The following is a 26878-nucleotide window of genomic DNA, read 5'->3' on the forward strand; positions in this document are numbered from 1 at the left end:
TATTGTTAGCCCTGTCTTCCTCAGGTTTATGCACATACTGGTGTAAATTAACTTCTAATCAGAGTTAAAAGCTACTGAAGTCAGAACTATCTGTGTAGTATACCTGACAAAAAAAAAAAAAAAAACAAAAAAACAAAAAAAAAAAAAACAGAAGAAATTGAAAAAGAGAATCCACAGAAAGTTACTTCTGAAGATGGTCACTTTTTATAATGTAGCCAGTGAAAACAGTTCTTGTTGTCAGCTCACTTTAAGAGACTAGTGCCCAGTTTCCTAATGTAGAAGGAATGAGCATGAGTTTGTTTTTCCTTTGGGCACTAGGTACACTCAACAGCCGCCCTGCCTGGACACAGTATCCCAGGCAGAGGCACCATTTGCTCAAGAGGCTGAATGCCTCAGTGAGTCCCCACTGCCAACAAGTGACAGCCTCACAGTGAGCAGTAGCAACAGAACAGCAAACAGAACCTTGGCTCTGGGGAATTGTCTTTCCACCGGAGACTAAATTTGTTATTTGAAGTCACTTGAGATATAGTATATGTTGACTCATTAAAAAAGATTCTAACTTTGTGAAGGTCTGGAAGGCTGAAGGATATTAAAAAAAAAAAAATGTGTTTCTTTAGGAAGAGGCCCTGGTGATGGGAAGGGTTGCAAGGTTCCAGTGATGCGGCAAGTGTGCTAAGAAAGGACTGGGGTCTAGTCACTTCCACACACTGTCCAGACCACAGCTGGAATTGGTAGTCATGGGGGAAGAAGTTGCATTCAGACAGCACTTCTAGTATATGTCAAAAGGTAAGGTGTGAATAAAAAGCTGGTATGCTCTCACTTCTCCACATCCACTCAGGGAACCACGTGGCCTTCAGGTTGTTGTAGGTCTAAACACTTTAGAAGCCTAGGACACAGCTGCATCCACTGAGTGGCCATGGAGCCTACCTGCAGGCTAATAGGGCTATACTTGGCCAGCAGTGGCTACTTAACCAAGAAAAGGGAACATAGGATAGGAAATAAGAGCAGAAAGCATCTCCATTCAAATGAAAGGGTTTGAGAAAGGATATGAGTCAGTCGAGATCCTAGAGGAAATACAGAAAGAAAAAAGTCAAGACTGTCTTTTTCAGCGAAATGTCCTTTTTGAATGGACCCACCAGGGACTGACTTTTCTGATGTGTTTTTCTCAAGCTACACAGACTGCTGAACTGTGAAAAATAAATTTTTAGTATTTGAAAGCAGCTCAACTTATGATACTTTGTTATACTCCAAAGAGACTAAATACTGTGATATAAAATTAATGGGTATTAAAACAAGCTCCATTTTCAAAACCTTTCTGAAATACAGCCAGGGACTCGATATCTTTGACCTCCTTTACCTGACCTAGACTGTGGATACAAGAGCTAAGAGGCATAAGAAGGCCCCTTCCGGAAAGTGTTTGCAGGAGAGGAAGATGTATAAACAATACAAAGCATGATGAGAGAGTGTTGTTCAAAGGAAAAAAAAATTATATTAGATCCACCTGGTTCAGTGAGAGGTAGGTCATAGAATGGCACACTTGCTACTCCAGCACAGTACCAGGTACACAGCAGACCAGCGTGAATATTGATAACTTAACTAGAAGAAAAGCATCTTGTGACAACTATATGCTCCTTTTCTCTTACATTCACATTTTAGTTTATTACAAAAACAATGTTACCATGTCTGTACTCCTGCCAGGCTCCACACAGCTCTATCCTTGCCATCCTAATCACTTAAAATATGCTCTGCAGCCTCAGGTTGCCACTTAGAACATAGAGCCTTGGGATAATTAAGCTTTTTTTGAGCTGCCATGATCTTGGGATTATTTCAGGATCAAACTCATCTATATTGTTTTTTCTTTTTTTTTTAATTTCTGCGTTTTGTGCCTACTTTTATTATTTGCTAATATGGAGCAATGTCCTCTAACACCAAGGATGTAAGATGTGTCTTTGTACTGTTTTACCCCTTGAGACAAACCTCAGTTAATATTTGCTGAAAGCTACTTCTGTAGATATTTGAGGGTCTTCTCTGGGAAGCCAGTGAGAGACATGGGGGTTGGAAGGTTCACAGAGCAGGAGAGAGGCTCATGTAACTTGTATTATGATACTGCTTTTTGCTTCAAAATCTTTTCCACCCAAATCGCTATGCTGTCATAGCCAGTACCCAATGGAGCCATGTTCTGGGCTCATGAAACAATCTTCTCCTCATTGCTGTCTCAGATCAGAACTGAGAGCTATGCACAGTTTTAGTAGATTGTCATGGGGAAGGGAGGAGGGGTGTATTTTCCCCACAGGAACAGAACCGCTCCGATGAAGCACATTTTGTTCAAGGACAAAGTTGGTCTGTCAGAAAGAGACACTGGTGAACCAGGACTAACACACTGTCATCTCACACTTTCTTCCTTCTCTGTCACTGTCCTTTGCAGAAAGCAGTAGCATTCAGTTCGGCCTTGTACAGCATTTTTGAGCCCAGAAAGTATCACTGTATTTTCAGTTGGGGAATCACATAGGCTTACAAAGGACTGCCACTGGAATATTAGGGGGGGAGGAATCTCATTTTGGCAAAGTTAATGATGTGTGTAAATCCTGGAAAGAAGTGTGGTGAAGAGATTTTAGTAACTAAAAGCAGCTAAAACCAATTTCTTAGTGTAACAGATTGCTTAAGCAACTTAAGCAATTTGGTAAAAATATATAACATATTTTGAAAATTGTTATGACTAAATAATGAGTATCACTTTAATATATGAAAACAAAATTTACTTTTTTGTAGGCACATTAGAATCTAGCAGGAATAAGTGTAGTATCTTTGATGTGTAAATGAAAGCAGACCTTATCAAAATGTCACTACTCTGATTTTCATGCTCCCTAAAGCTCACAGTGGTATATTTCTCTCTATATGTTAAACTGTATGTGTATGTACACACATATATATATATATGACTTATATAATTTCTGATGTATGCAAATCAAAGTGGTCCATGAAATACATGAATAATTCACTCACCTCTCACCATTCAAAGTGTGTTGTTGAAATGAAGAGTGTGGAGTATTTGGCTCACTTGGCAATCCTTCCTCCCACACTCTACTGTTGGTGCTGTGGAGGGGCCAGGCACGACAGATAAGCTGAAATTTGGAAGCACATCTCATTTTTTTTTTTATAGTGTGGAGTATTATACGTTTTAACTTTTAAAATTAGTAGCTTACATCTTGGAGAAGTTTTTTTTTTCCTTTGCAGAATTCAAAATGGTTGAAACCTTCATTTAGCTATGACCTGTTCTTGCTAGAGCCATTTGTAGTTTTACTGTGAGAGGTCAGTGATTAGGTATTCATATTTAAAGATGAGCAAGCCTAATGCCCTTGGTGTGAATGTGGGTCTGCTGGGTTCAGAGATATATTTATGTACAACTCACATATACCATCTGTGCTTCAGCAAATGTAACAGAAACTATGATGCTGGAGCAGTAAGTGTCCAATGTCCATATAATGTGGTTGGCATAGTGCTTAACACAGGTGCATCATGTGAACTTTATTATTCCCTTATTGTAATAAGATAGATCTGTTGGTTTTAAATCAGTGCTTTGAGGAGGGGCGGTTATAAGGTGGAGGTTTTCTTTATAAATGGACCAGGAACTACCATGTGTGTACAGACACTTGCATTAGTAAGTCTTCTATAAGAGATGGATATGAGAAGCATGCATATGTTTCTCCCAAGTTTACCTCCTTTTAATCTGGGACATGTTATATCCCAACTGGTACTAGCACAGTGTTGGGTGTGTACTGTTCGTAAGGGACCTTCTGTTCTTCAGCTGGGAAACATGCCCACAAACATGTCCACCAAAGATCATCATTCAAACATTGGGCTTCTTGATTATTAGCTGGCTTAGTTTGAAACCCCTGAAATGACACAAATGTTCTGGCTACAGTTCAGAAGTCTGACAGTCACTGTGCTAAAAAAGTAATTGAAGCAATTGAATATATATTTCCAGTTTTATGATGATTTAAAAAGGCAGCCAGCATATGTTGGACTGTTTATTGGTGCGGCACCTACCAAATGTCACTGGACTTCACTAAGGTCATAGAAACTCCTCTTTGGTTCAGGGGTGCAGACTGGATCCATCTTTGGAGCCCATGGGGAGTGTGGAACCAGGAATGTTGGTGGTGCTGGTAGAGCCTCCACTGCCTTATTGCCTATATGTCGTGTTAGCGTTCTGTGGTCTAGAGGCCACACATCGCATCAGAGGCAGCTCTAAATAGATCTGGATTTCTGACAACTGTGCAGATGTAACTTGCTGTCACAGTTGCATGTGTATGTGATCTCTCACAAACAAAAGCTGCTGGAGGGAGATGTGATATTTTTGTCACAAGAATGTCTGTGATTTGCTGCCTTTCACTTTCTCCCTCTAGCCTCCAGGCAGTCAACACCAAAGCTTGTCCATTTAGGACACTGAGCAGAGGTATAGAGTTTCACTTTTGTCATTTCCAAGTTGATTAATGGAGTTGTGCAATTCGAGCACTCTGGAAAGTCACAGTATCCCAGTGAGGTAGAGTGTCTTGATACTGCGTCAGCAAGGAGGGTATTTTGGGATATTGTAAATGTCACTATTGGTTTTAATATACAAGAATCTTCATCATCAAACCTTCGGAATGTTCTACAAAATACTGCCTAGAACAGCTATTGAGTATTGTAAATGGCTCTTTAAATAGCTAAAACCTGTTACCTAAAATCTCCCATTTGTGAACCAGTTGGATATTGATGAGGAGGTAGTGTAGTACATATTAAATGGAACTAGGATTCCTTCAAGTAAAGATAAATTATAACGTCCACAGGCTGTGTGTGAGTATTGGTGTATGCATGTATTTGTGTGTAATAAGAGCTTTTCATGGGGTCAGAAAAGAGGAAAGCCTGAATTCCCAGTGAGTTCTGCTTCAGCTGGATACATATTTTGTATCTTATAATAAACTAATTATAAGAAGTTGGGACATAAGTTATCTCTTGCTAGCCTCTAGTAAATATATTAAATTTAGACTTTTATAGAAATGTTCAAGAAGAAAATAGATAAATATTAAAGCTCTTATACTTTAGAAGTTTTAAAAAATTTGCATCTGTTAGTAGTTGGCTAGGATAGAGGGATAACTGGTCAGCAACCTGCTTCTTTTTCTTGGAGTTTCTCAAGTCAAACTTAGACCTTTATGTTTGAAGAAATTTCCAGAATAATCCCCTTCATTTAAAATGGTGAACTGTTTAAAGTACATACAGCTAATTTTAGATTATCAGCTATTATTCATTATACGAATCCCTGTTCATGCACAGTTACTAGACTTGTCGTAATCCCACGGTATATTTGCAAATAAAGCCTTCAGGACAGAACTATTATTAAGCAAGGCCATAAGACTAGAACCATAACTAATAAAATCAGAGTGGGCTTATTGTGGTAGTGTCTGTGTTTCCCCTTCCCCAGTTTCCATCCTCTTCCTCCTTTGATTTCTTCCCTCCCTCTCTGCTTCCTCCTTTTTCTGTAAACGCTAAGGGAGCTGAAGATATGGAGCCAAAGACAGAGATGCTCGTGAAGAGAGTGCTGATTGAAAACTGAGTAGGACAAAACCTTCATCTTAGTTTTCTAGCTTCTAAAATAAAGAAATGAATTTTTCTTAAATGACCCAGTCTGTGCTGTTTTTCTTATGGTATTCTTAGCTGACTGATAGTGCCTCCATTATATTTCACTGGTTATATATAAGTCAGTGCTTATCTCAACTGGTGCTCATCCTAATGACTGCTGTTCCCAGCTGGGTATGATAGTCTTATGAGAATTTGGTGCAGCAAAAACATCCTATAGTACTACAGCTCACACAACAACCTTTCTGCATGGCAATAAAACTGATGTTGAGAAAGCTAGAATGTCTTTTTAAGGTACAGGTCCTCTTGCAAACCAATATTAGCCCTCCTTTGGAACAAGTGAGTTATAAAGAAATACTTATGAACAACAGTGCAGTCTATTGTTTGCATTGTTGTTTTTGTCTACACTTGAAAAATCATATAAAATGATTCCTAGTGTTAATGGAATACACATCCATCTTAAAAAAACAAATTGAAGGATTTACATATGGGTTTTAGAATGTATAAACAAAGTATATTTTCTTAAAGTAAATTATATGGACTGTTGTAAATTTTTTACCGCTAAAAGGTAGAAATTTATTTTACATGTTAGGGGATGGAGCAGTGGCTCAGCAGTTAGGAGCACTTCTGTGTGCTGAGGGTCCAGGTTCAGTTCTCAGTACCCACGTGATGACTCAAGATCATTTGAGCTCCAGTTCCAGGTGAACTGATAACCTCTTTGGTCCTCCATGGCCCCAGACACACACAGTGCAAAAATATACATGAAGGCAAATAACTATTAAACTGTTCTGTTGTCACTAATATATTATAAGTAGCATTGGATGAATAACTAGACAATAAGGTGGATTCATTAAGAAAATTCTTCTTGGAAGTGAGAAATCTTATGTGTTAGTGACCAGTGCCATTAATAATCTTATTTGGGGAAAATACATTCCAACTGAAAAGAAAGCTGGTAAGAAGTTTCAGTACGTAGCTTTCAGTTTCATAGTCAGATTTTTCTGGCCAAGATCTGAGCACTCAATATCTCCAGAAAATGCTCCAAAAACATTGCTTTTCTATGCTGTCCCAAGGGAAATGCTGGTTTTGTTTTAACCATTGAAATAAATAGTTTTAGTTTGAGAAGCCTTACAGGAAATCCAGTGTTGCGGGAAGCTGGGAAAGACTTGTGAGGTGGGCCCCTGTCATTTGTTCATTGTCTCTCTAGTCTAGAGTCTACCCAGACCTGACTGGGTAATTTCATCCGATCCGTCAGTACCATTTTGGCAGCATGATAGTATGCCTTTTTAGACTCTGACTACATAAGCCATAGTAATCCTTTTATCAAGTTAGGGAAAAACAACGAAAATAGAACTTTGACCTTTTTATGTTAGTAAATTCACCTGCCTTCTAACTAAAGTACCATTTTATCTTTAATCATTGGGTTTTTAAAATAAATATTTAAAATCTCTCAGAAAGAGCATTCCTCTGAATCCCTGTCTCTTGGCGCACTCAGTTTTGTCCTTTCTGGCTTCTTGCTGGTTGCATGGCGCTCTCCACCTCCTGCCTCTTGTCTCTTTGTGCACATGTATCATGTAGTCACTACATTTACACATACATATAATTATTTTAAAATGTGTTTTTATTGACTTGTAAGGTTGAACAAAAATCCAGATATTTGTTTTGAGTACTAAACAGTTATGTGAAACTCTTTAAAATTAAATAACATTTCTATCATTTTATTAACAAAGTTTGTTGTAATTTTTAAAGCTAAGTGAGCTTATTCTTAAATTCAGAAGCAAAAAAATAATAAAAATATCAAAACTAGAGTTTGATGTTTTTAGTCACGGCTGTTGGTGTCATTTGTTGAGCGGTTGTCTTAAAATAAGTTTGCACTGGAATCAACAAATGCAAGGCACAAAAATCCCACATTAATAAATTGAATAGAATGGAATTTTTCTTTGGTGGGTGGTGATAAAGGCAGGAGTAACCTCTTCATTATTGATGATTGGCATGCACTGTCACAGGGTTTGGTGCCTATGTTATTTTTAGCACTTTTTAAAAGATGCAGTGCTTAAGTCAACCATTTTGCTTATTCTCATTTAAATATTTTAAGGAAAGAGAGAAAATAATCAAAATTATTGATGGCCCACTGTGCCAGTTATCATGTGTAAAGCTGGCCTGTACTCTTCTCAGCTTCCCTTATCACCATGGCAAAGAGGCTGCTGTGTTTATTCTGAAAAAAATAGACGTGGCCACATAGAGTTCACTGATATCCATGCAGTCACACAACCAAGTAGCCCAGCCAACGTTTTAAGCAATCTTTGTACATTTACAACATAAGTGCAACTACAGGGTACCTATAAAGCCAAATACAAATATAATTTATGGGCTGGAAACTTGTCTCAGAAGGCTTGCAGGGCAAGGACGAGGGCCTGAGTTTGAATCATGAGCACCCACACGAGAAGCCAGGAGTGGCTGTGCTTACTTGTAATCACAGTATTGGGAGGTAGGGAAGGAGAAACTCGGCAGCCACCTGGCCAGACTGGCCAGTTGGTGTCCCCAGGGTTCAGTGAGAGACACTGTGTCCAAAGATACGGCAAACAGCCATTTAATGCGAAGATACTGAACACCTGTACACATGCACAGTGCACACTCCACATATGTGACACACAGTTCGTATGTCTTCATATCCTAGCACGCCAATTTAATGTGTGCCCAGGTGGCATATCGAAAGAATGGTAACTCCTACAAATTTGACTTTAGGCCTGTAGAGTGTATTGTCTTTTCCTGAGTTTTAGGGTGCCAAATGCAAACACAGTGATTGTGTACGTGGATCCCCATCCTCCACAGTCACCTCCCCACACCTTCTGCATGTGTGTGTACTTCCAATGTACATGTGTGGGTGTCCGTGCATGTGTGTGTGTGCATGAGTGTCTCTGTCCTTGTGTATATGTGTGTATGTGTGTGTACATGTGTGTACGTTTAAAGGCTTGTGATGAATTTAAATTTCTGTCTGGCCACTGAATGAAAGCATTATTAGGCCAGCATAGTTCAAAATCGACTTGGTGTTAAATTTAGTTTTTACTCCATAATATTCACTGGAAGTAGAGTGAGGTTAGAATGGAATTCGTCTTTGAACATGTTAGAAGCAGCAGGATCCTCTCACTGTGAAGCTGCTTCCTGAGGGGTACTACTGGGAAGATGGACAGGGATGATAACTGGTTGTGGCTTTCACCATAATTCTCAAAGGAAGTTATGCTGCTGGTGGGTTTTAGTTGTTTTTGAGTTTTTAGGTTTTTAGCAAATTCTCTACCATGGGCTGTTTATTCTGATTTATTCTTAGTCTTTGTATCTGTGGAGCTGCAGTCACTCAGCACTGCAGTCAGCACCTAACCTGAACTCTAAAAATTGAGGTTTATGAAATATCTCTTGCATGGGTTACTGAGCTTATCAGTGCAACTTCCTGTGGCTTTGTGCACAATGTCTTCTGTAGTGTTTTCTGTTATGACAGAACCATCTAAACCCTTCTTAAAATTCACACCCCTGACCCCAACTTGTCGCCACAGGCACTAGGAAATGACCCTTAATCGTTCTCCTGTAAGTAACTCCAGAAAACACATGGTTTCCCAACTTGAACTTTGGTGGAATCATTACTTTAGTCTGCACTTCACTATCTGGAATGAGTGTGCATTTGTTCCAGTCCTCCTAAGAAAGGATGAGTGGGAATGTTTTTGAAATTGAGGGCCTATGACAATAAAATTAAGTGACAGACAGGAAATGTGGTCAAGTGATACCTTTCCTCCCTGAGTAGCTACACTATATGCAGAATGGAAATCATATGTCTGAGCTTCTCGATTTCAAGATGGATGAGCCAACAAAATGGCTCAGCTGGTAAAGAAAGGTGCAAGCCTGACCACCTGAGTTCCATCCCAAGAACCCATGTGATGGAAGGAGAGGACTGACCACACAAGTTGTTGTTTGTCCTCTATAAGCGTGCTGTGGCATATAATAAATAAATGGGTTTTTTTTTAATAGTTTGAAAGGATGCCCTGAGGCAGAATTGAATAGCCAGCACATAAAATCCTTTTCCATTATTTCAGTCCAAGGCGTGTTCATAGGTAGAGGGTCTGGGTGATGTGTGGTCAGGAAGATACTGAGAAAGAGCATTGAGGACAGCAACTGTTAGTGTTCACCTGGCTCAAAGCCCAGGCTGTATCTGTGCTATTTATGGAACTGAAGCAACTGACCAGAGTGAACTGACTAACTGAATCATCTGGATGGACATGCCCTTCTTATCTTCACTTCAACCTAGTTGTAGTGAAAAATATGAGGTGGAGATAATTGAGAGCCAGAAATTCTGTTAGAGTAGTGGTCCTCAACCTTCCTCATGCTGCACTCCTCTATACAGTCCCTCGTGTTGTGGTGATGTCTAACCATAAAATTATTTTCATTGCTACTTCCTAACTGTAGTTTCACTACTGTTATGAACTGTATGTAAAATATTTGTATTTTCTAGTGGTCTTGGGTGACCCCCAAAAAGGTCTGAGAACCACAATTATAGCCAGGTTCTCATTTGTATTGAAACATCCTTTCCATCCCTGGGAAGACTCAGCCTGGGAGCCCTGGAAAGCAGAAGGTGTGGCACTTGGGAGCTTATTTTGGCCAGTCACATGATTTCAAATTGATTTATCTGGTTTATCGTGTGGGTCTAAGTTGTTTTTGAGGTTGTTTTTCACTGAGATGCTTTTAAGCTAACAATGTCTTGGGAGATCAACATATATCAAGCACAGTTATTTTACATAGAATAAGCCACTTTCTGAAAGTATGAGTCTATCTGTGGCCTTATCAAAAACCATAACTAACAAATAATGTAAAAATTATGTCCTGTCAGTGTTGCATTTTAGTTCCATTTGATAGGCCTCCAAGTTGTGTGGGCTGATATGTTTATAACCATGCTGTGCTGGACAGAGGGCTCAAGGATTAAAGAAATTAGTGTTCTGTGCAGTTTACACAGCTGGTGGCTCTGTAAACTGAGAGTTTAGGCATCAGATGTAGAAGTCAAGGAGATGTCTGCCCCAGGGTATGGTTAAGGGGACAGTTTTTATTGTAGATATAATGGAGGGTACATCCAGAGGCATCTGGAAGAGTCCAGAGTGTGGAGAGAAAGTAGTAGATTGAACATAACCAACATGACTTGGTGATGAGGTGGGTTGATCGTGAGCGAGAGCAGAAGACAGAGGGTACAGGCAAAGGAGATCAAGAGAGGGAAACAAGAGAGGCAAAGGGGTGAGAGCGAAGAGGACAGTGAAAGGCCAAAATGGAGGGGGCATATAAAAGCTGGGAGAAGTTTAGGGTAAGGACTGGGATCGGAAGAGCTTTGAAAAGGCACAGGTAGTTGTGCTACTGAGAGAGCCTGAGGCCAGCACTTGTGTGCTGATAGGCACCACTTATTTGTGCTTTCTGACACTGATGAGGAATGGCTCCTTTGGACCCGAAAATGACTAAAGAAGCAGTAGGCTGTTCACAGCCCTAAACTCACAGGCAGTGGAGACTTGTCCAAAAAATCTTGTATGAGAACCTAAATAGAGCATTGGACTTGTCATTATCATAAATGTCTGTTTTCCAAGTCAATTTATGCAAAGTAAAATTAAACATAATTTGCTTTTCTATAGAAAAATAAAAGTAAAGAAAGTAATTGATAGCTTTAACTGTGGTATCCTACAAAGGAACAAGTAGTTCGATTAGATTCTCTGGTGAAAAAGTTTTCAAAGTGTTTGTTAAGCTTTCCTAACAAAGTGTGTTCTTCAATATGAATAAAGTATGTCCCACATTATGGCATATTGTAGGCTTTAATAAGTGCTTCTGATGAGTCATCCCCAGATAAATGCATTCTTACAGTTATTACGCTTTAGTGATATACTTTGTTTCTGCCTTTTTCACTGTTAGTTCTTTGTAGAATGAGCATATCCATTTCTGATTATTTTCATAGTTTGGGGTCATGAGACAATATTTGAAAGGGTAAAGGCTCATTCCTCACCAGTATTTGATTATCCTTTAAGTCTCTATTGCTGTGAGAACATGGTTGTTCTCTTTTCTGCCATAAAATTCTGAATGCATGGGGCTTGTAAAAGCTTTGTAGCAATTCTCATTTTATTTGCGATGGGGTCCATTTGGAAGCATGTTCCTGGAGAAACAATGTTCTGTGAATACTCTAAGCTAATTTATTTGAACTCAGTAGCCATAAAACATCAATGATAAACTTTCATGATTCTTTCCATGACTTCATGTTGTTAATGAAGAAGATGTTGAAGCCAATATTCAAGGATCTTTACTTGACATTGTGTGTTTTAGTCTTATTCTGAAATCAGTACAGTTTTAAGCTGGAAATAGTAACACTGACATTATTAAGTTGAAACTTCATTCAGCTTTTAAACTTTTCCAAATGTATTAAATTCTCATTTTGATAATACATTTGTGGTTGAATTCATGTGTGAAAATGTTGTGATGATAAATTGTAGGAAAACTAGATGTAGATGTCTTATTTGCGTATCATTTCTAGAATTTACTGCTTTTACTCTATTTAACAGTGGTTATTGCCTCTTTTATTTTTTAGGGTCGTTGCTCCAGGGAGAACTGCAAATATCTTCATCCACCCCCACACTTAAAAACACAATTGGAGATAAATGGACGGAATAACTTGATTCAACAGAAGAACATGGCCATGTTGGCCCAGCAAATGCAGTTAGCCAATGCCATGATGCCTGGTGCCCCATTGCAGCCCGTGGTGAGCATACTTTCAGCCCCATCCCTGTCTGTGTGGCCATGTGTTCTGTGTCTTTGCTGAAGCAATGACTGTATGTAAACAAAGGCAGCAGTGGCAATTGCCTAGTATTTTAACCCTGTGAGGTTACTTACTTTCAGACCAAAGGACTGTGGCAATTTATAGTGTAGCATTGCTTCCCCTAAAACTCTGTTCAGAATTAATCATTCAACTTGGTATTTGTTAAAATAGACATCAAACTCGGTTTAGTTAAAATACATTTCTATGTTATCTGTATAGGTGGTAATGATGTTTTTCTTAAAAACAATTTTGAGGCTATTTCTTCCTTTATTCTCTCCTTGAAGAGAATCCTGATAGTTCTTTCTCAACAAGTAGACTTTGTGAAAAACTTAACTTGAAATTACTTTGTATTCACAAATACTAGGCAGTTTTTCATAGTGGTGAGTTATAGCCACTGGCTTGAAAATCTCCATCAGAAGAGAACTAAGTGAAATGACAGAATTCCAAGAGCCTTTGAAAAGTAACTAAGTTTGATAAGCTATGAGTGGTCACAGATACTTAGTATTTTCCTAGCCATGTATGTGGGTAACTTGCTTATGAATGCACATTCCTATTTCAATGTTTACCTTTTTGATGAGCATGTGGCAAATGACTTTAATTTTATTTATGTCATAGTTAATGTTCAGTTGAAATGGTGTTTATGTTAATTATTGTACAGGAATCCTAAATTACTTACATAAGTGATAAAATTTGTAGTGATCAGAATATGTCTAACTTATTGATAACGTATTTTGAACTGTTATAAGGTCATGAGAACACATTTTTCTAGTTTGTTAATTGTAACATGCGTGCTAACTGCTTTTTTTCCTAATACATTTTAACCCCTGAACTCAATGTAATTATTATTCTCTCTTAGAACTTAATGCAACAGTCATTCCAAAAAAGAGGGGGGGATTGCATTTCGAGGTGGGAGGGATCCCCATATTACACCGGCAGTGATACCAATTATCAATACTGTACAGTCGAGGTGAGAGAATATTATAATTAATTATCATTTTAATATGATTTTTATTTTATTACATTATTGGGGGCTCAGTTAAAATGTGATATCTTTATTTTTATGGCATCTCCTAATTTTATATGTCTTTATAGTGATAACATATTTTCATTTGGTTAAAAATGTTTTGTATAATCATTCTTTCTTACAGATAATTCAGTTTAAAAAAAAAAAACTCTTGCATTTGGCCCTTTTACATGGTTTCAAAGATCTGGGGGACAGTTCTTACTTTAATATATAAGGCTCTCTCTTCTTGATGTGAGGTCCTTTTTCCACTTACACTTGTAATTCGTACTTACTGATATTCTGTGCCCTCTACAACCCAGAGCACCTCTGAGTCAAGCAAGGGAAAGTCTGGGATGGAGGAGGGCGGTCGCCATCATGGCCGTGCGACGCTCTCTGTGCAGCCTTGGCCCATCTCCTGACCTTGACCTTAAGTCCCACACTCATAGCTGATCCAAGGTCATCGATGGGTAGCTCTGGGACAAACTGCCCAAGACCCATATTGTCTTTGAAATGCTAGTGACGTATGTGTTTACATAGTCACTAAATCATAGATTTCTGAAACCATCAGTACTTAGATTTCTTGTACTTTTGTCAAAAAAAATTTTCTGCTTAGACAAAGTAATTATCTGTATTAGTTCTGAGCACAGGTGTTATGTGATTTTTTCCCCCTTCACGCTATTACATTTCAGTGGGAATCACCCTCTACAAAGGTATTGTGAAGCCACAGTTGAAAAGCCTCTATTCAGGATGATGTTTTTGTAATAAGTATTGAAATCATTTCAGTTATTTAAACCTAAGGCATTTTTACTGTAATGACTGTAGAGAAGGCTTTAATCCAGGAAATTTGCCTTCGAAACCCCACCTGAGACTTTCTGATCCTCTTTATAGTCAGCCTTGTTTCCGTGAGGATAATGACACAGGACTACAGAAGCAAATGGGGTGGGCATGACCACTGGGACTTCAGTTTGTGCTGCCAGTAAAGAATAAAACTAAGCTATAAGCTGTACTGGTGCTAGCACAGAGAAGGACTGTGGCTCTGACCCCACACAGGAGTGTCGAGGACACGGTACAACAAGGACACAGATCAGGCAGTAGTGGCGTGAGAGTGGAAATTCTGTGGGTGTGCCCACAGTGTCAGAGCACTGGCGCCAGAGCCTATGAAGAGAGACAAAGATTGCAATCAAGCACATGACAAGATTTTAGTTCTCAGGGGTCAACCAATTTAACACCAAACTTAATATAAGAAATACGTATGAGGAATATGGAGGGGACATGGGTGTAGCAAAATCAGAGCATACTTAGATGTAGCCAAGATTGTGTTCCTTGCATATAGAAGAGGTTCGTAACTGGCACACAGGAAAAAGAAGGAAGGAGATACCTGTAATCCAGACTCTGCCCTGACGATGGAAGAAATTGTAACTCAGAGCCAGGGAACAAGCCATAAATGGCAGCTCAAATGGGCCACAGTGTTCGGCACTTGTCAGCTGTTTCCAAGGCAGCTGAGGTGACTGTTAGCCATCAGTCACCATACCACCAGGCCATGACGTGGTGCTCACTCATTTAATGCAGGAGTTTACTGGAGATGTTTGTGATTTCATGAGATTGTTCTCATGCAATATACCAATTAAAAAGGAATAACATTTTTGAGAACAAGGTAACAGTTTGCAGCGTCTGTGGTACTCAGTTCTGTATCTGCCGTTTTTCACAGCCTTCCTGTGAGTAGGAGATACTGTATTAATGGAGATTAAGCCCAAGAGGTTCAGAGAGGCTAACTATGTAGCTCAGGTTTCACAGCTAATTTTAATCAACCTTGGCCAGATGTAGAGCTCATGTGGTAAAGGCATACAGTGGGCTGTCTAACTACTTTAAATCTCTTGCTGACTGTTTAAGCTCTTTGATCTTCAACATGGGGATAAGATGTTAAATATATTGTCTAGAAAGTCTTTAAAATTATACAAACATCATTCACATTTCACAGGATTAGTAAAAAAGGAGTTGTATGTAAGAAATGAACCTTCTTTGTATGTCTAATTCATGAAAATTCACGCAATAAATTACAGAATTTTGACATTAACTATACCTGGCATTAAGAGTACTAATAAAAATATAAATATAGAAATATCATTAATACAAATGATTTTTAAATCTTTTTATCATATATGATCTTTGAGGATAAATGAGATCTTAGCCCTTAGTTCTCAAAATTAAAGAAAATTTTCTGCATTCTTTCATAAGTGCTACATCATGATAATAAGAAATTCATATACAATCTGACTGACTCTGGACTGCACCTTCCAGATGACAACCTGGAAGCACTTGGGTCTACAGCTCCAAGCCCAGGATGATGCTCTTTAGAAACTCTGTCCCTCCAAGCTCTCTGCATTGCAGAGGTCTGTGTAATGAGGGAGGACTGAATGTGAGCTTAGGAGTTCATTACTGTGCCCTTACCTCCTTTACTTGGGGTTAGCATTGACTGTCCAACGTTCCTTATGTAGCTGTTCCTCAGGGAAGCCAGCACTTTGAGACATAAAACCTGCATGGAGATCAAAGCCATTTACTGAATCTGGTGTGTGTGTGCTCGTGTGTGTGTGCGCGCGCGCATGCAATTCAGTGTTTTTAGATTCAGCTCAAGTCTCAAGAATGGCTTTGTTTCTCTTGTCACCTTGATTTTGTCATCCTTTCATATTTCCAGTGTTTTTTGGCAGTGGGGTGAAGAATGCTTTGAAGTCATCATTTGTCACACTTCCAGGAACGCCTAGAATTCGCCAGGACTTTCTGTGCTTTACTCTCTTGGTCTTGGTCATCCAGCTCCTGACAGGAGATAGGGGCAGTTCATTCTATAGTGTCTCGAGAAAAAAAATATTTCTCCATCAGCCACATTGACTTGTTCATCTGTCATACCATGCATCAGTGAGTCTGTGAATTTTCAAGCAGCTTGTAACCCGGCTTTGAAGTGTAAGAATAGACCTGTGCTCATTTGAAATCTTTATACTGATAGGGTCTCAAGTGAGACTTCACTATTTAAATGTTCTTTCAGTAAAACTGGGTAGAGGAATACAGTGAAACAAAGAAAACATTCCTTCCTCCTCCCATGCACAGCTAGGAGTAGAGTCCACGACAGCCTTTATTTCATTCCAGTCAAATGCCACATCCTTAGACCAAAACCGGAATATGAATTTATTATTAATAATTCCTGTTAGCTTTGAGTGCTGTGTATATTGCTGCACCCAGAAAGTTGCCTATACCTGGGATGTCCTACTATTTTAAAGGATCCTTGTTTTTTACTACCTGCAAGTAGGACTGAAGCATACACGTGTACCCATAGGCACATTCTACAAAGCATACTCGTGTACATATGAGCACATTCTACTACGCATACATGTGTATATGTGTTTCAGACTCTACTAAACATATACATTTACACATGCATACATTCTACCAAATGTACACATACATATACGTATATACATACACATATACACATACACATGTGCACATCCCACTAAGCATACATATGAACACATGCACATATTCTACGAAAATCTGACTTACAGAATTTGTTTCCTATGTCCCAAAATGATAAATTTCCATTGTTATATATGACTCTTCCATTGTAAAAAAAAAATGCTATTTCAGCATCTTAAACAACCCTCTGAAGTTTGCAGTATTACAGAATAATAGTTGTAATAGTTAAAGTGTAGTGTTTAACATAAAAATTATAAAACAAAAAATTGAGCTTTTAAATATTCATTACAAAGTAACAGCTAAATTCTGAGGTAGAAAAAAAATATAATTAAGTCTCCTTGGCATTTAAATATCAGTGCTAGAAAATGTATAATGTATTTCCTACTTTTTCTGGCAAAGAAAATCAGGTAGCAAATCTGTAAGTGGATGTTATGCAATGTCATAATGATCATTATGTGGGTGCAATGCCAGTTGCTTGGATGGTAGGAGCAGGGGAATCACGTAGTGTAGGTATCAGTGCTACGTTCACGTGAGGGTGGGCTTTATGAGACAGGTAGTGGCACGGTCCGCGGGGAAGACCTCAAGAGGAAGTGCTCTGGTTCCTAAAGCACATCTGGGAAGTCGACAGGTGGACAGAGAGCACTCAGTGTGGACAGGCTCTCACATTCATAAAAAGAGAGCCACGAAGAAACTTGTTTCCTTGGAAACCTTATGTCCAATTGTAAAGGAAAACTGTTCCTTTAAATGTGTGGGAATGGAATTACCCAGAAGCTTTCAAAACTACTGCCACCCTAAATACCTTTCCTGGGAATTCGGATAAGGAGGAATGGCCTGGGAAATCACAGCTTAAAAGTCTGCTGGGAAATTTTAATTCATGCTTGGTCATTATGTAAGAACCAGATTTTAAACCAGATTGGAATCAGACACCAATCCCTGACTTTCCATTCATTCATTTATAATCATGAACAAATAACCTTTTTGAACATCTTATTTAGAAAGTAAATATAACGACAACTATAAAGTAAATATAACAACTTTGTTAGAGACACCCTTACAAAGTAGCAAGTCAATGAATGCCTGCGGTAGGCCAAGCATTGTCTGTATTGTGAGGACCTACAAGGGAACTGAAAGATATCTTCCTACTCTCCTGATGCCTCCCAACCAAAAAAAAAAAAAAAAAAAAAGCTCAAAGGAAAAAAAAAGCCTTATATTAGAAAATTAAATATAAGTAAAGCACATATCGCAAGTGCTGTCATGCCACAGATAGAAATCACTAGTAATAACCACATTTGTATCATTAAGTAGGATCATAATGTGAAATTGAACAATGTATTCACTTATAATGAAGCCTGATTACTCTAATGTAAACAGAATATCTCATTTAAAACAAACAAGTGATAATAAACAGTCCTGAAATTAGTAACTGGAAAATGACCTTGGAAAAGGTAATGCTAAACCAACTTCTTTATGCCTTTTTACAACAAAGATATCTGCAAGACACTGTTACAAGGATGCACTTGGTATCAAATACGCCAGTTACATAGTAAGGGCTACTTCAAATACCAGGGTTATCAGTTCCCATCTTTATGATCTCATAAGCCCTCTGCAGGACAGATCCGGTAATGCAGGAATGGCCATGGTCAGGAGCTTTCCTAAGGATTAGGGTCCTCAGTGAGTGGCTAGCAGTAACTACCCCCAACACAAGGTGCTCATAATTTGTAACAGCTACATTCTACATTATTTATTAGGTTTTCACCATATTTATTTGATGAGATTTAGACAGGCTGAGTTTTATTGGTCTACTGTCATTATTTTGTCAAGTCAGAGAACAATTTCTTCATCCTGAATGTCTTTATGAATACATTAGGCTTAAGTAATTACTATAGTGTACAGTGACATAAACATTTTAATAACTTTCTGAAGTAAGTACCAAATGGGCTTTCTGGAAACCCATTTTAATTTACAACAATGGAATGCAAAGAAGGAGGATATTAACTTGCTCCCAATCTTTTAGAACTCTGCTAGATTTATAACAGTTCTTCTATCTGGTTACAGCACTGGCCTGGCTGGGTTTCCATGCCTTATATCTGACTGTGTGCACCAGAATACAAATTTGACTAGAATATTCTTGGGACGGAAGTTCAAGTTTAATGTATGATCTCCATGTAGGACTGCCCCGTCATGGTCTGCCCTGGCCTCTACTACAGAGGAGAAAGCCTGAATCAGCTACTGTTCATGGAATTATTGAGAGAAAGATGACATTGAACCCAGTTTTAGATATAGATGTTTGTTGCTACTAGTATAACACATGGAAATTTTCTGTTGCCTGAGGGCAGCTGCTTTGCAATGTTTGGAGTACGAAGGCGAAGGTCTTATTTTAGGCCACTTCATTAGACAAGGGCCATTGACCAGTCAGAGTAACTAAGCATGACACTCAAAACCATGTGCTTGGAGGACTAGGTATTTTAACTTGAAAATATCAGTGTTAGCTATGGTGTGTTACAAATTCTTACCAGTGAATCAAAGCATGTATTAAATGATCTGTCTTTTCATATTCTTCTTAGTAGAAATGTGTACACAATGCAGAGCTGTCATGTAGGACACATGGTCAAACATGCCATAGACTTATGGGACCTTATGCTTTCATATTAAAGAATGCAGTCTGCGTGTGGGAGTATCCCTGGCTTTTCTCCACTAAGTGCAGTAGCACCACCACAGTGTGACAAAAATGCTGATGTTGCCACATGTCTCCAGGGAGTCCTAGTCACCCAGAGTGAGAACCACGCTTTCTGTGGAAGGGACTAAGTGGCCTTCATTTTATTCTTCTGCATGCTTAATATCATAGAGCATAGAGGTGACATGTTGTTTAATTTCATGTTATAGGAATAACTTTGTAATATATATCTAACATTGCATAAAGTTCTGTTGCAAAGCTTTCTGGAATCTTTTGTACTCTGGCACCTTCTAACTTCTTACTATCAGAGAGAAGAGTTGGCAACACTTTAAGTCTAATGTCACCTTAGTATAAAACTGTTCCATGGATCTATTTCTTACTACCAGATAAAGCAACTAAGAATTACCTTTAAGTACAGGTACCATTTTTCTATGAGAGGGAGAGTGAAAGACTTAGAGACAGACACACAAAGCAGAGAGAATAATTGTTACATAGATCATTAAATTTTAAAACTTGAAAATTTTGAAAATCTACAATCAGTAAAATTGAAAAGTGTATCTTGTTTATCCTGGACATACTGTTAAAATAGATTTCAGCAACTATTCCAGACCAGATCTATCTGGTAGCATTCAGATTTACATATCAAAAAGTAACAAAGTCTCCATCTACAGTCCTGTCTGCCGACAGCATCCTCTGCTGCCAGGTATACTTCTTGAGTTCTTCTGTGGCATTTTCTAGGAACTGTTCTGTTTCAGTCTTCACATTACAGACTTTTTGTTTTGAGGTGAGGCCGATCCCATTGCTGAATGCCTCACAAGGATGTAATGAATTCTTAGAACACTGACCATTTCTTCTGAGAGAAACTCACACCTAGTGACTAGGCCAAATGCTTTCTCTTCTATGCTCATTACCTCTCAGAGCCCACAAGTTTTGCTGACTATGGGACTCAGTTATGCCTGAGTTCTGCAGCTGTTCCAGTGATAGGCCCTTATAATCTTTTAACATTTGGGAACAGACCTTTCACGTGTATCTGACTCAGGAGTTATACAATGTGTGTCTCAGACACGTTTCTAGGATTGAGTCACAACAAAGGTAGAGACTGAGTGACCACAAATAATTGTATCTGTACTGAGCTCTTCAAAATGAAACCCTAAGTATTTTAGAAGCCAAGCTTCTGAATCCCTGTGGAGGTGGTAATGCTTAGTGTGCCTGCTAGAGTTTGGGGAAAACAATGACCTAGTGAATGTCTCCTTTCTAAAATGTTTGGCTAATTAAAGACAGGATTAAATAGAAGTGACGGAAGGAAGAATGATAAATGAAGAATAAATGATAGTTGTATAAAATAGAGTAGCAATTTGGAATTGAGGCTTGCCATTAAGTTTTGTTTTTTGTTTTAATTTTCAGCCAATGTTTTCAGTTGCACCAAGCTTAGCCACCAATGCATCAGCAGCCTTTAATCCCTACCTGGGGCCTGTTTCCCCAAGCCTGGTTCCAGCAGAGATCTTGCCCACTGCACCAATGTTGGTCACGGGGAATCCTGGAGTTCCAGTGCCAGCAGCTGCTGCAGCTGCCGCACAGAAGTTAATGCGGACAGACAGACTGGAGGTAAGGCCGAGAGCTGGATCTTCATAATTTCCACTACAAAGTGTTTATGGCCAGAATGTCTTTAAAAACTGAAAGCCATGATGTGTTTCAAGTTTATAGTATTTGGTTAGAATCTAGTTATGCTGTTTGGATTAATGTAACACATTAAAAACTACAACAGCCATGTTTGGGTTACTAGGTAAAGGCTTGGAATGAGGATCAGGATGTGTGTTACTTCACTCTGCCTCAGTTTTCCCGAAATCTTGCACATGGTGCTAATAATGTTCATTCCTTAAAGAACTGAAGGGAAAAAAAAACGTTTGGCACAAATCAGTTGCTTCTTGAATGTCTGTAGCAATCAAAAATAACAAATGATTGATGTCTAAAGGATCTCATAAACATGGAATGCATTGTCTACTGTACATGAAACATTATAAAACTCACTGCAGATATTCTCATAAGCCCTGAAGTCCTTGCACTGAGACAAGCATTTTTATGAAATGTGCCCTGATAAAAACTTTTGTTTTTTGTAGAACATCACTTGATTGTCATAGCCTTAAGGTACAGGATGAATAGATGCAGATGCTTTACTGTTGCTGGCTGAAAAGAAAATTAAAGATATATGTCCTAGTTTGAGGTTATTGTTCAAAATTTTAGCATGGCAGGAAGTAACAGGCTTGAAAAACAGTTTATGGAGGAAAATGGCCTATTAAGTAAAGACACATACTGAGCCGCCTTCCTGCCTGTCTGCTTAGGAAAGACTTGGGACTGAGATGTCCTTCGTGTACCAATTAAGGAGAAAGCAGCCAAGTAGGGTGGTACTTGACAGCACTTGAGTGTAATAACTTGTCAGGTTATCAGAAATATAAGTGCCAATATCTTATTTATTCATTAAATTTTATAGGAAGTATTAGAAAGATATCAAATTGCAGCATTTTTTTTTTTGTCAGGATGTGCCAGGTACAGGCATCACATCTTCTGTCCTTAGAACAACGTGATAGGAAAGACACTGTCATTAGCATTGTTTTACAGAGAAGTCAGGGGAGAAAAAGAGGTGTGAGGTAGCCTGTCCTTGCTATAGAGATGGATTCTGGTATTTGGCTTCTCATGACACAAGTGTAGTAGTTCTTTAACAAATGCTGTCTGCAAATGAAATAGGACACCATTTGAAACAGTTTTCTTCCTCTCATCTTCCCAAAGCAAACTCAGGATTCTTAATGCATGACTTAATTGATTAATGAGACTCAAATAGTCTGAGAGGAATGTCAATATGTTAATTATTAATAGGTAATAATATTCAAAACACTGAGAGAAAGGACTTTTAAAACTGAGCTAGGTGCTCAAAACTCTGTTTATTCCCTTGAAGTTTTAGGTAGTTTTTTTTATAGTTACATTTTGTGATTTTGTTTTCCTTTCCATGAAGAGCTGCTTTTGTGTTTTGTCATTTGCCTTTGCTACTGCTAAAACAATCTCTCCTCCTGCTTTATGTGCATGTCCTTGCTTCTGACAGGATCTGAGTCATTGTCACAGTCACAGTTGGGGCCTGTAGTGAGATATGTGCATGAGCCTCTTTCTGATATGCATTGTGATTCCAGAGCCCCCGCCGCCCCTGCCCCTCGCTCCCATTGCATCCCACCCCCAGTGCACACATGTGTGCGCATGCTTGCACACACACACACTTATTTTTTAATGTATATGTATATTGTGTGCACATTAGAGATGCACAACTTCTTTATTAATATGCTCATCCATTCGTTGTTGGATATTTTTTCAAAGATTGTATATACTGTGCTATATATAAAGCTCAGACTGGTTTTCTCTTAAAGTGAGGCCAATCTGTGGGTCACTAAAAAGATGCTCCTAAAATTCTCTTTCATGACCATAGGATCCTTTCTGTAATGTCCAAGCATTGCTTTAATGTTCAAAGTGCATTTTAAGAAATTATTACAGTGTGTACAGGTATTAAAACTTGCTGAGCTTTAGGTCATGCCTGTGCCTCATTACAAAGCATTGATAATAATGTAAATAATTGACTTATTCTAAAGAATCACAGTAAGAATTCATGATGCAAAAATGGATGCATGGATGCATTTATTCTACAATATCCAATAGATAACTATACTTCAAGTCCTTCAAGTTAATGGTGTTGTGAAGCCATTTTACTTGATGTCTGTTACCAAGGGCAAGAAAGGGTTCTCTCATAAGAATAAAACTCAGCTCATAACTGCTAGCTTGTAACTTTAAATGTCAACCCATCAAACTACTAGTAAATTAACTAGTCACAGAAAGATGTACTCCCACACAGATCTTAGGGTAGGATCGTGATATAAGACATGACAATTTTGAAGAAATGTTTAAACATTTGTTAACATCCCTTTTGGGAAACTGTTTAGGTTATGACCATTTCAATTACAAAAAGGGTTGACTGTGCTTTTGTGCATGGTGCAGGGATAAGATCTGACTTTACGGGGACTAGGGTCACTTGGGTTAGTAGTTTAAATAGAGGTGCCTCAACCATATAGACTTTGTAGGTCAGTAGTGGGTTCTCGGGAATTGTCACTTATTAGACAAGTCATTAGAAAGGCAAATTCTTTAAAAAGCGCTTGCTGTATAACTCCCAACTTTTGAAAACTTATTCATGACTCTGAAAATGTACTTCCACTAATGAATGTACAATTATGCACAGATTGCTAAATTAGAGAGCATTGTTCTCAGCATATTGAAGGATTTTAGATACATTGACTGTTATTAAAGTAGTTCATACTGCACTGGAGTAGCCAAACACACCTCAGTGGCTGCATATTTCAAAGCTTTGATTGCTGTTTGGTTAATTGCATCATTTTCCAAACAGTGTAAGCAAACTTTGGCATCTCCTGTTTTTAGTTGGATTTGCTTGTTTTAAAAATAAATGATTCTTATTGTGTGGAAGTGTTACTTTTATAAAGTGATTGTAATGCAGGTTTCTACTTTATTGAAACACAAGGATCTGTTAACCCTTTGCATATAGGCAGAAATTAAATTGGACAAAGAGTAGCATTTAAGAGCCAAATGGAAGAAATAAGAATGTTTAGATTGCCATTTTAATGAGTTTAATGAATTTAGCATTATATTGAAACAGAAACCACCCCAACTGTTGATGATTCTACAGTTAAGTGCTTTTACTGCCCTTCAAGACGACCAGGGTTTGGTTCCCAGCACCCGTGTGGGGTGACTCACAACTGCCTGCAACTCCAGCTGCAAGGGCTCGGATACCTTTTTGTAGCCTCTGTGGGCACTGTATCAGTGTGCATGAACCCACACACAGACACACTCATGCATACGTAATTAAAAATAAAAATCTTTACACTCAATAAAGATTAGAAAAGCAAACTAGGTACAGTTGCACACACCTCTAATCCCAGCACTCTGGGAGTCAGAGGCAGGCAGCTCTCTCTGAGTCCAAGGTCAGCCTGGTCTACAAAAGGAGTCTAGGATAGCCCAGGCTACACAGAGAAACCCTGTCCTGGAAAGGGGAAAAAAAAAAAAGCAGCAATTCTTGTTTTGTGTCTGTTTTGTGAAATCAGGCAAATGCTTCTAACCACAATAAAAGTTTATTAGTCAATTATTTTTAGTTTGTATTTTTGTGGAGGATACATTGCTTCTGCTTGTCTAATACTTTAATATCACTAAAAATTATCAAAAAATTTAAAAGTGTACATAGTTTTTAAATCATTGAGAAGCTCATTAATACCTCTTAAAAAGTGTAGTCATGCCTCTTTTAAATATTTAATAATTTCCCTGTCTGTTTTTAATTTTTGTAATTAATTTAAGTTTGCTCTAGAGATTTTTAATTTGCAATTTATTTTAATATAAGATAATTACTAACTTTGGCCAACTTCTCATTTTATACTATTATTTCACTAATTTTTCTTTTAAATTAATGTTTAGATTTCTCTTTATTTACAGTTATTTTGAAAGACTAATAAAAATATCTCTAGGGTTATGGAATCTCACATGTTGATGACTTTAGTGCTGTGTCTACTTTCTTGTTCTTTTGGGTTGTGCACACATTCATCGTAGTGAGTGACAGCCTGGAAAGGGACTTGATGCTGCTTTTGTTGTCATTCCTAAAGGACATGAAGTTAAATGACCAGTGTATACGTTTACACAATAGAGTGACGCAGAGTGCACACACACAATATGAATAAAAATGTGTTGTGACCTCTGGCCTAAAAGATAGTGATGGTGCCACATTATATATTTCAAGAAAAAAAAAAGACCTTTGAATCTTAACATAAATCCTAGGAGATACTTAAATAAAAAATGAACTTTTGTGTTGTTTTTTAGAAAAATGAGTGCAAATTTATCCTTTGGATAACCAGCTGAAACCAGCTTAGGAATGTAATTATAAACAGATAACTATGATTGATCCATAATTGACCAGAATTTTAAAATGTAGAGATGTTAATTCTTTTATTGAAAAAACAAGCAGTTTCTTTGTATTACAACAACAGCAACAAAAAATCACAACCAAAAGTCTGTGGGTATTTTAATGAAATCACTGACTATAAGAAATTGCTTTTTTTTTTTTAATGAGGTTTTGCTATGTGTCCTGGTTTCTCTGGAATGTACAGTGTGAACGTGGCAGGCCTCAGACTCAGACTTGCCTGCCCTCCATGGTGTACTGATTGAAGGCATTTGCTACCTTGGAGATTTTGCCACCAGGAACGACTTAAAATTGACATATCAGAGTAAGGTTAATAGAAGTGAAGTCCATGAAACTTGTTCATGTCCAGAATATTAAGGTCAACCAAACCCCTGGCCCCCGTTATGATTAGTTTTCCATTCCTGCTTTTGGTTGTTATTCTCTAGATATTGCTGAGTTTATTGCACAGATCTGGTGAACAGGAAACATGCAACTTCAAAGGGTCTCTTCTGAAAAACACATAGTAACTGTGTAGCTTTAGAGTCCCAACATTGGCATGACTTTTCTCAGGACCTCCAACTTTCACCATCTGTGTCTCATTAGAGACAGAGAAACTTTTCTATAATTTTGAAATATGTTTGTTACATTTTTTAAAATAGAGAGTAAACAGTAGAACTAATTGAAGTGCATAGATCCGAATGGTATGTTATAAGCTGTCTTATTTATACTAGTTAGTATTTGTTTTATTTGCTGTTAATACTGTTTTTATTTTCAGAAGGTGTTTTTATTTTGAATCCATTGTCAGTACAAATAACATGAAGTAATTCTAAAGTTGCAAACTCTATCTTCTTTGTGCCATCTGTCTACTCTCTTATTTATTTAACCAAAATATTTAGCATTCCTTGTTCACATTTTTTTCAGAATTTTTTTCTGGTTATTTTTTTCCTGTTGGCTAAAGTTTATAATTATATCACAAAAGTTTTGTTAGACTAGAATTTAGAATGTTTTAGTGAATATTGAAGTTAACACTCCATTTCATGCTAAAAGCAACTTTTTATCCATTGCCTGTTACACTGTATGAACTATGCTGGATTGTAATATAAGTTGTTTCAGTGTTCACAGAGTAAGATACTTAGTGTTCTTTTTTGATTGAATTTTATTTTGTGTATGGCTTAGTGTATCTAATCATTTTAATTTAGGTTTGAAGAATATCAAACTATAAGAAATTCTTAAAACTTTTACCTAAGAATTTTATTTCTGTATATTCACATTAGAAAATTATCCAGAATGCCTATCTTCATATTTCCTTTGCAA

The 26878-nt window shown here is 37.9% G+C and overlaps 1 protein-coding gene across 23 annotated transcripts in view; it reads left to right on the plus strand.

The window, feature by feature from the left end:
* The window catches only part of Mbnl1 (muscleblind like splicing regulator 1), a 171419-nt gene that overhangs the window by 124188 nt on the left and 20353 nt on the right, over positions 1-26878 (plus strand). For 16 of the 23 annotated variants that reach the window (XM_060378363.1, XM_060378380.1, XM_060378379.1 and 13 more), the window contains 3 exons: positions 12206-12376; positions 13290-13400; positions 20980-21180. In XM_060378363.1, the coding sequence (XP_060234346.1) occupies positions 12206-12376; positions 13290-13400; positions 20980-21180 (483 nt within the window). The remainder of the gene's footprint in view (positions 1-12205; positions 12377-13289; positions 13401-20979; positions 21181-26878) is intronic. The other 7 variants (XM_060378369.1, XM_060378376.1, XM_060378368.1 and 4 more) reach the window with 1 other exon arrangement.

The sequence above is a fragment of the Meriones unguiculatus genome, chromosome 2 (genome assembly GCF_030254825.1).
Source record: "Meriones unguiculatus strain TT.TT164.6M chromosome 2, Bangor_MerUng_6.1, whole genome shotgun sequence".
In the NCBI taxonomy this organism is placed as follows: Eukaryota; Metazoa; Chordata; class Mammalia; order Rodentia; family Muridae; genus Meriones; species Meriones unguiculatus.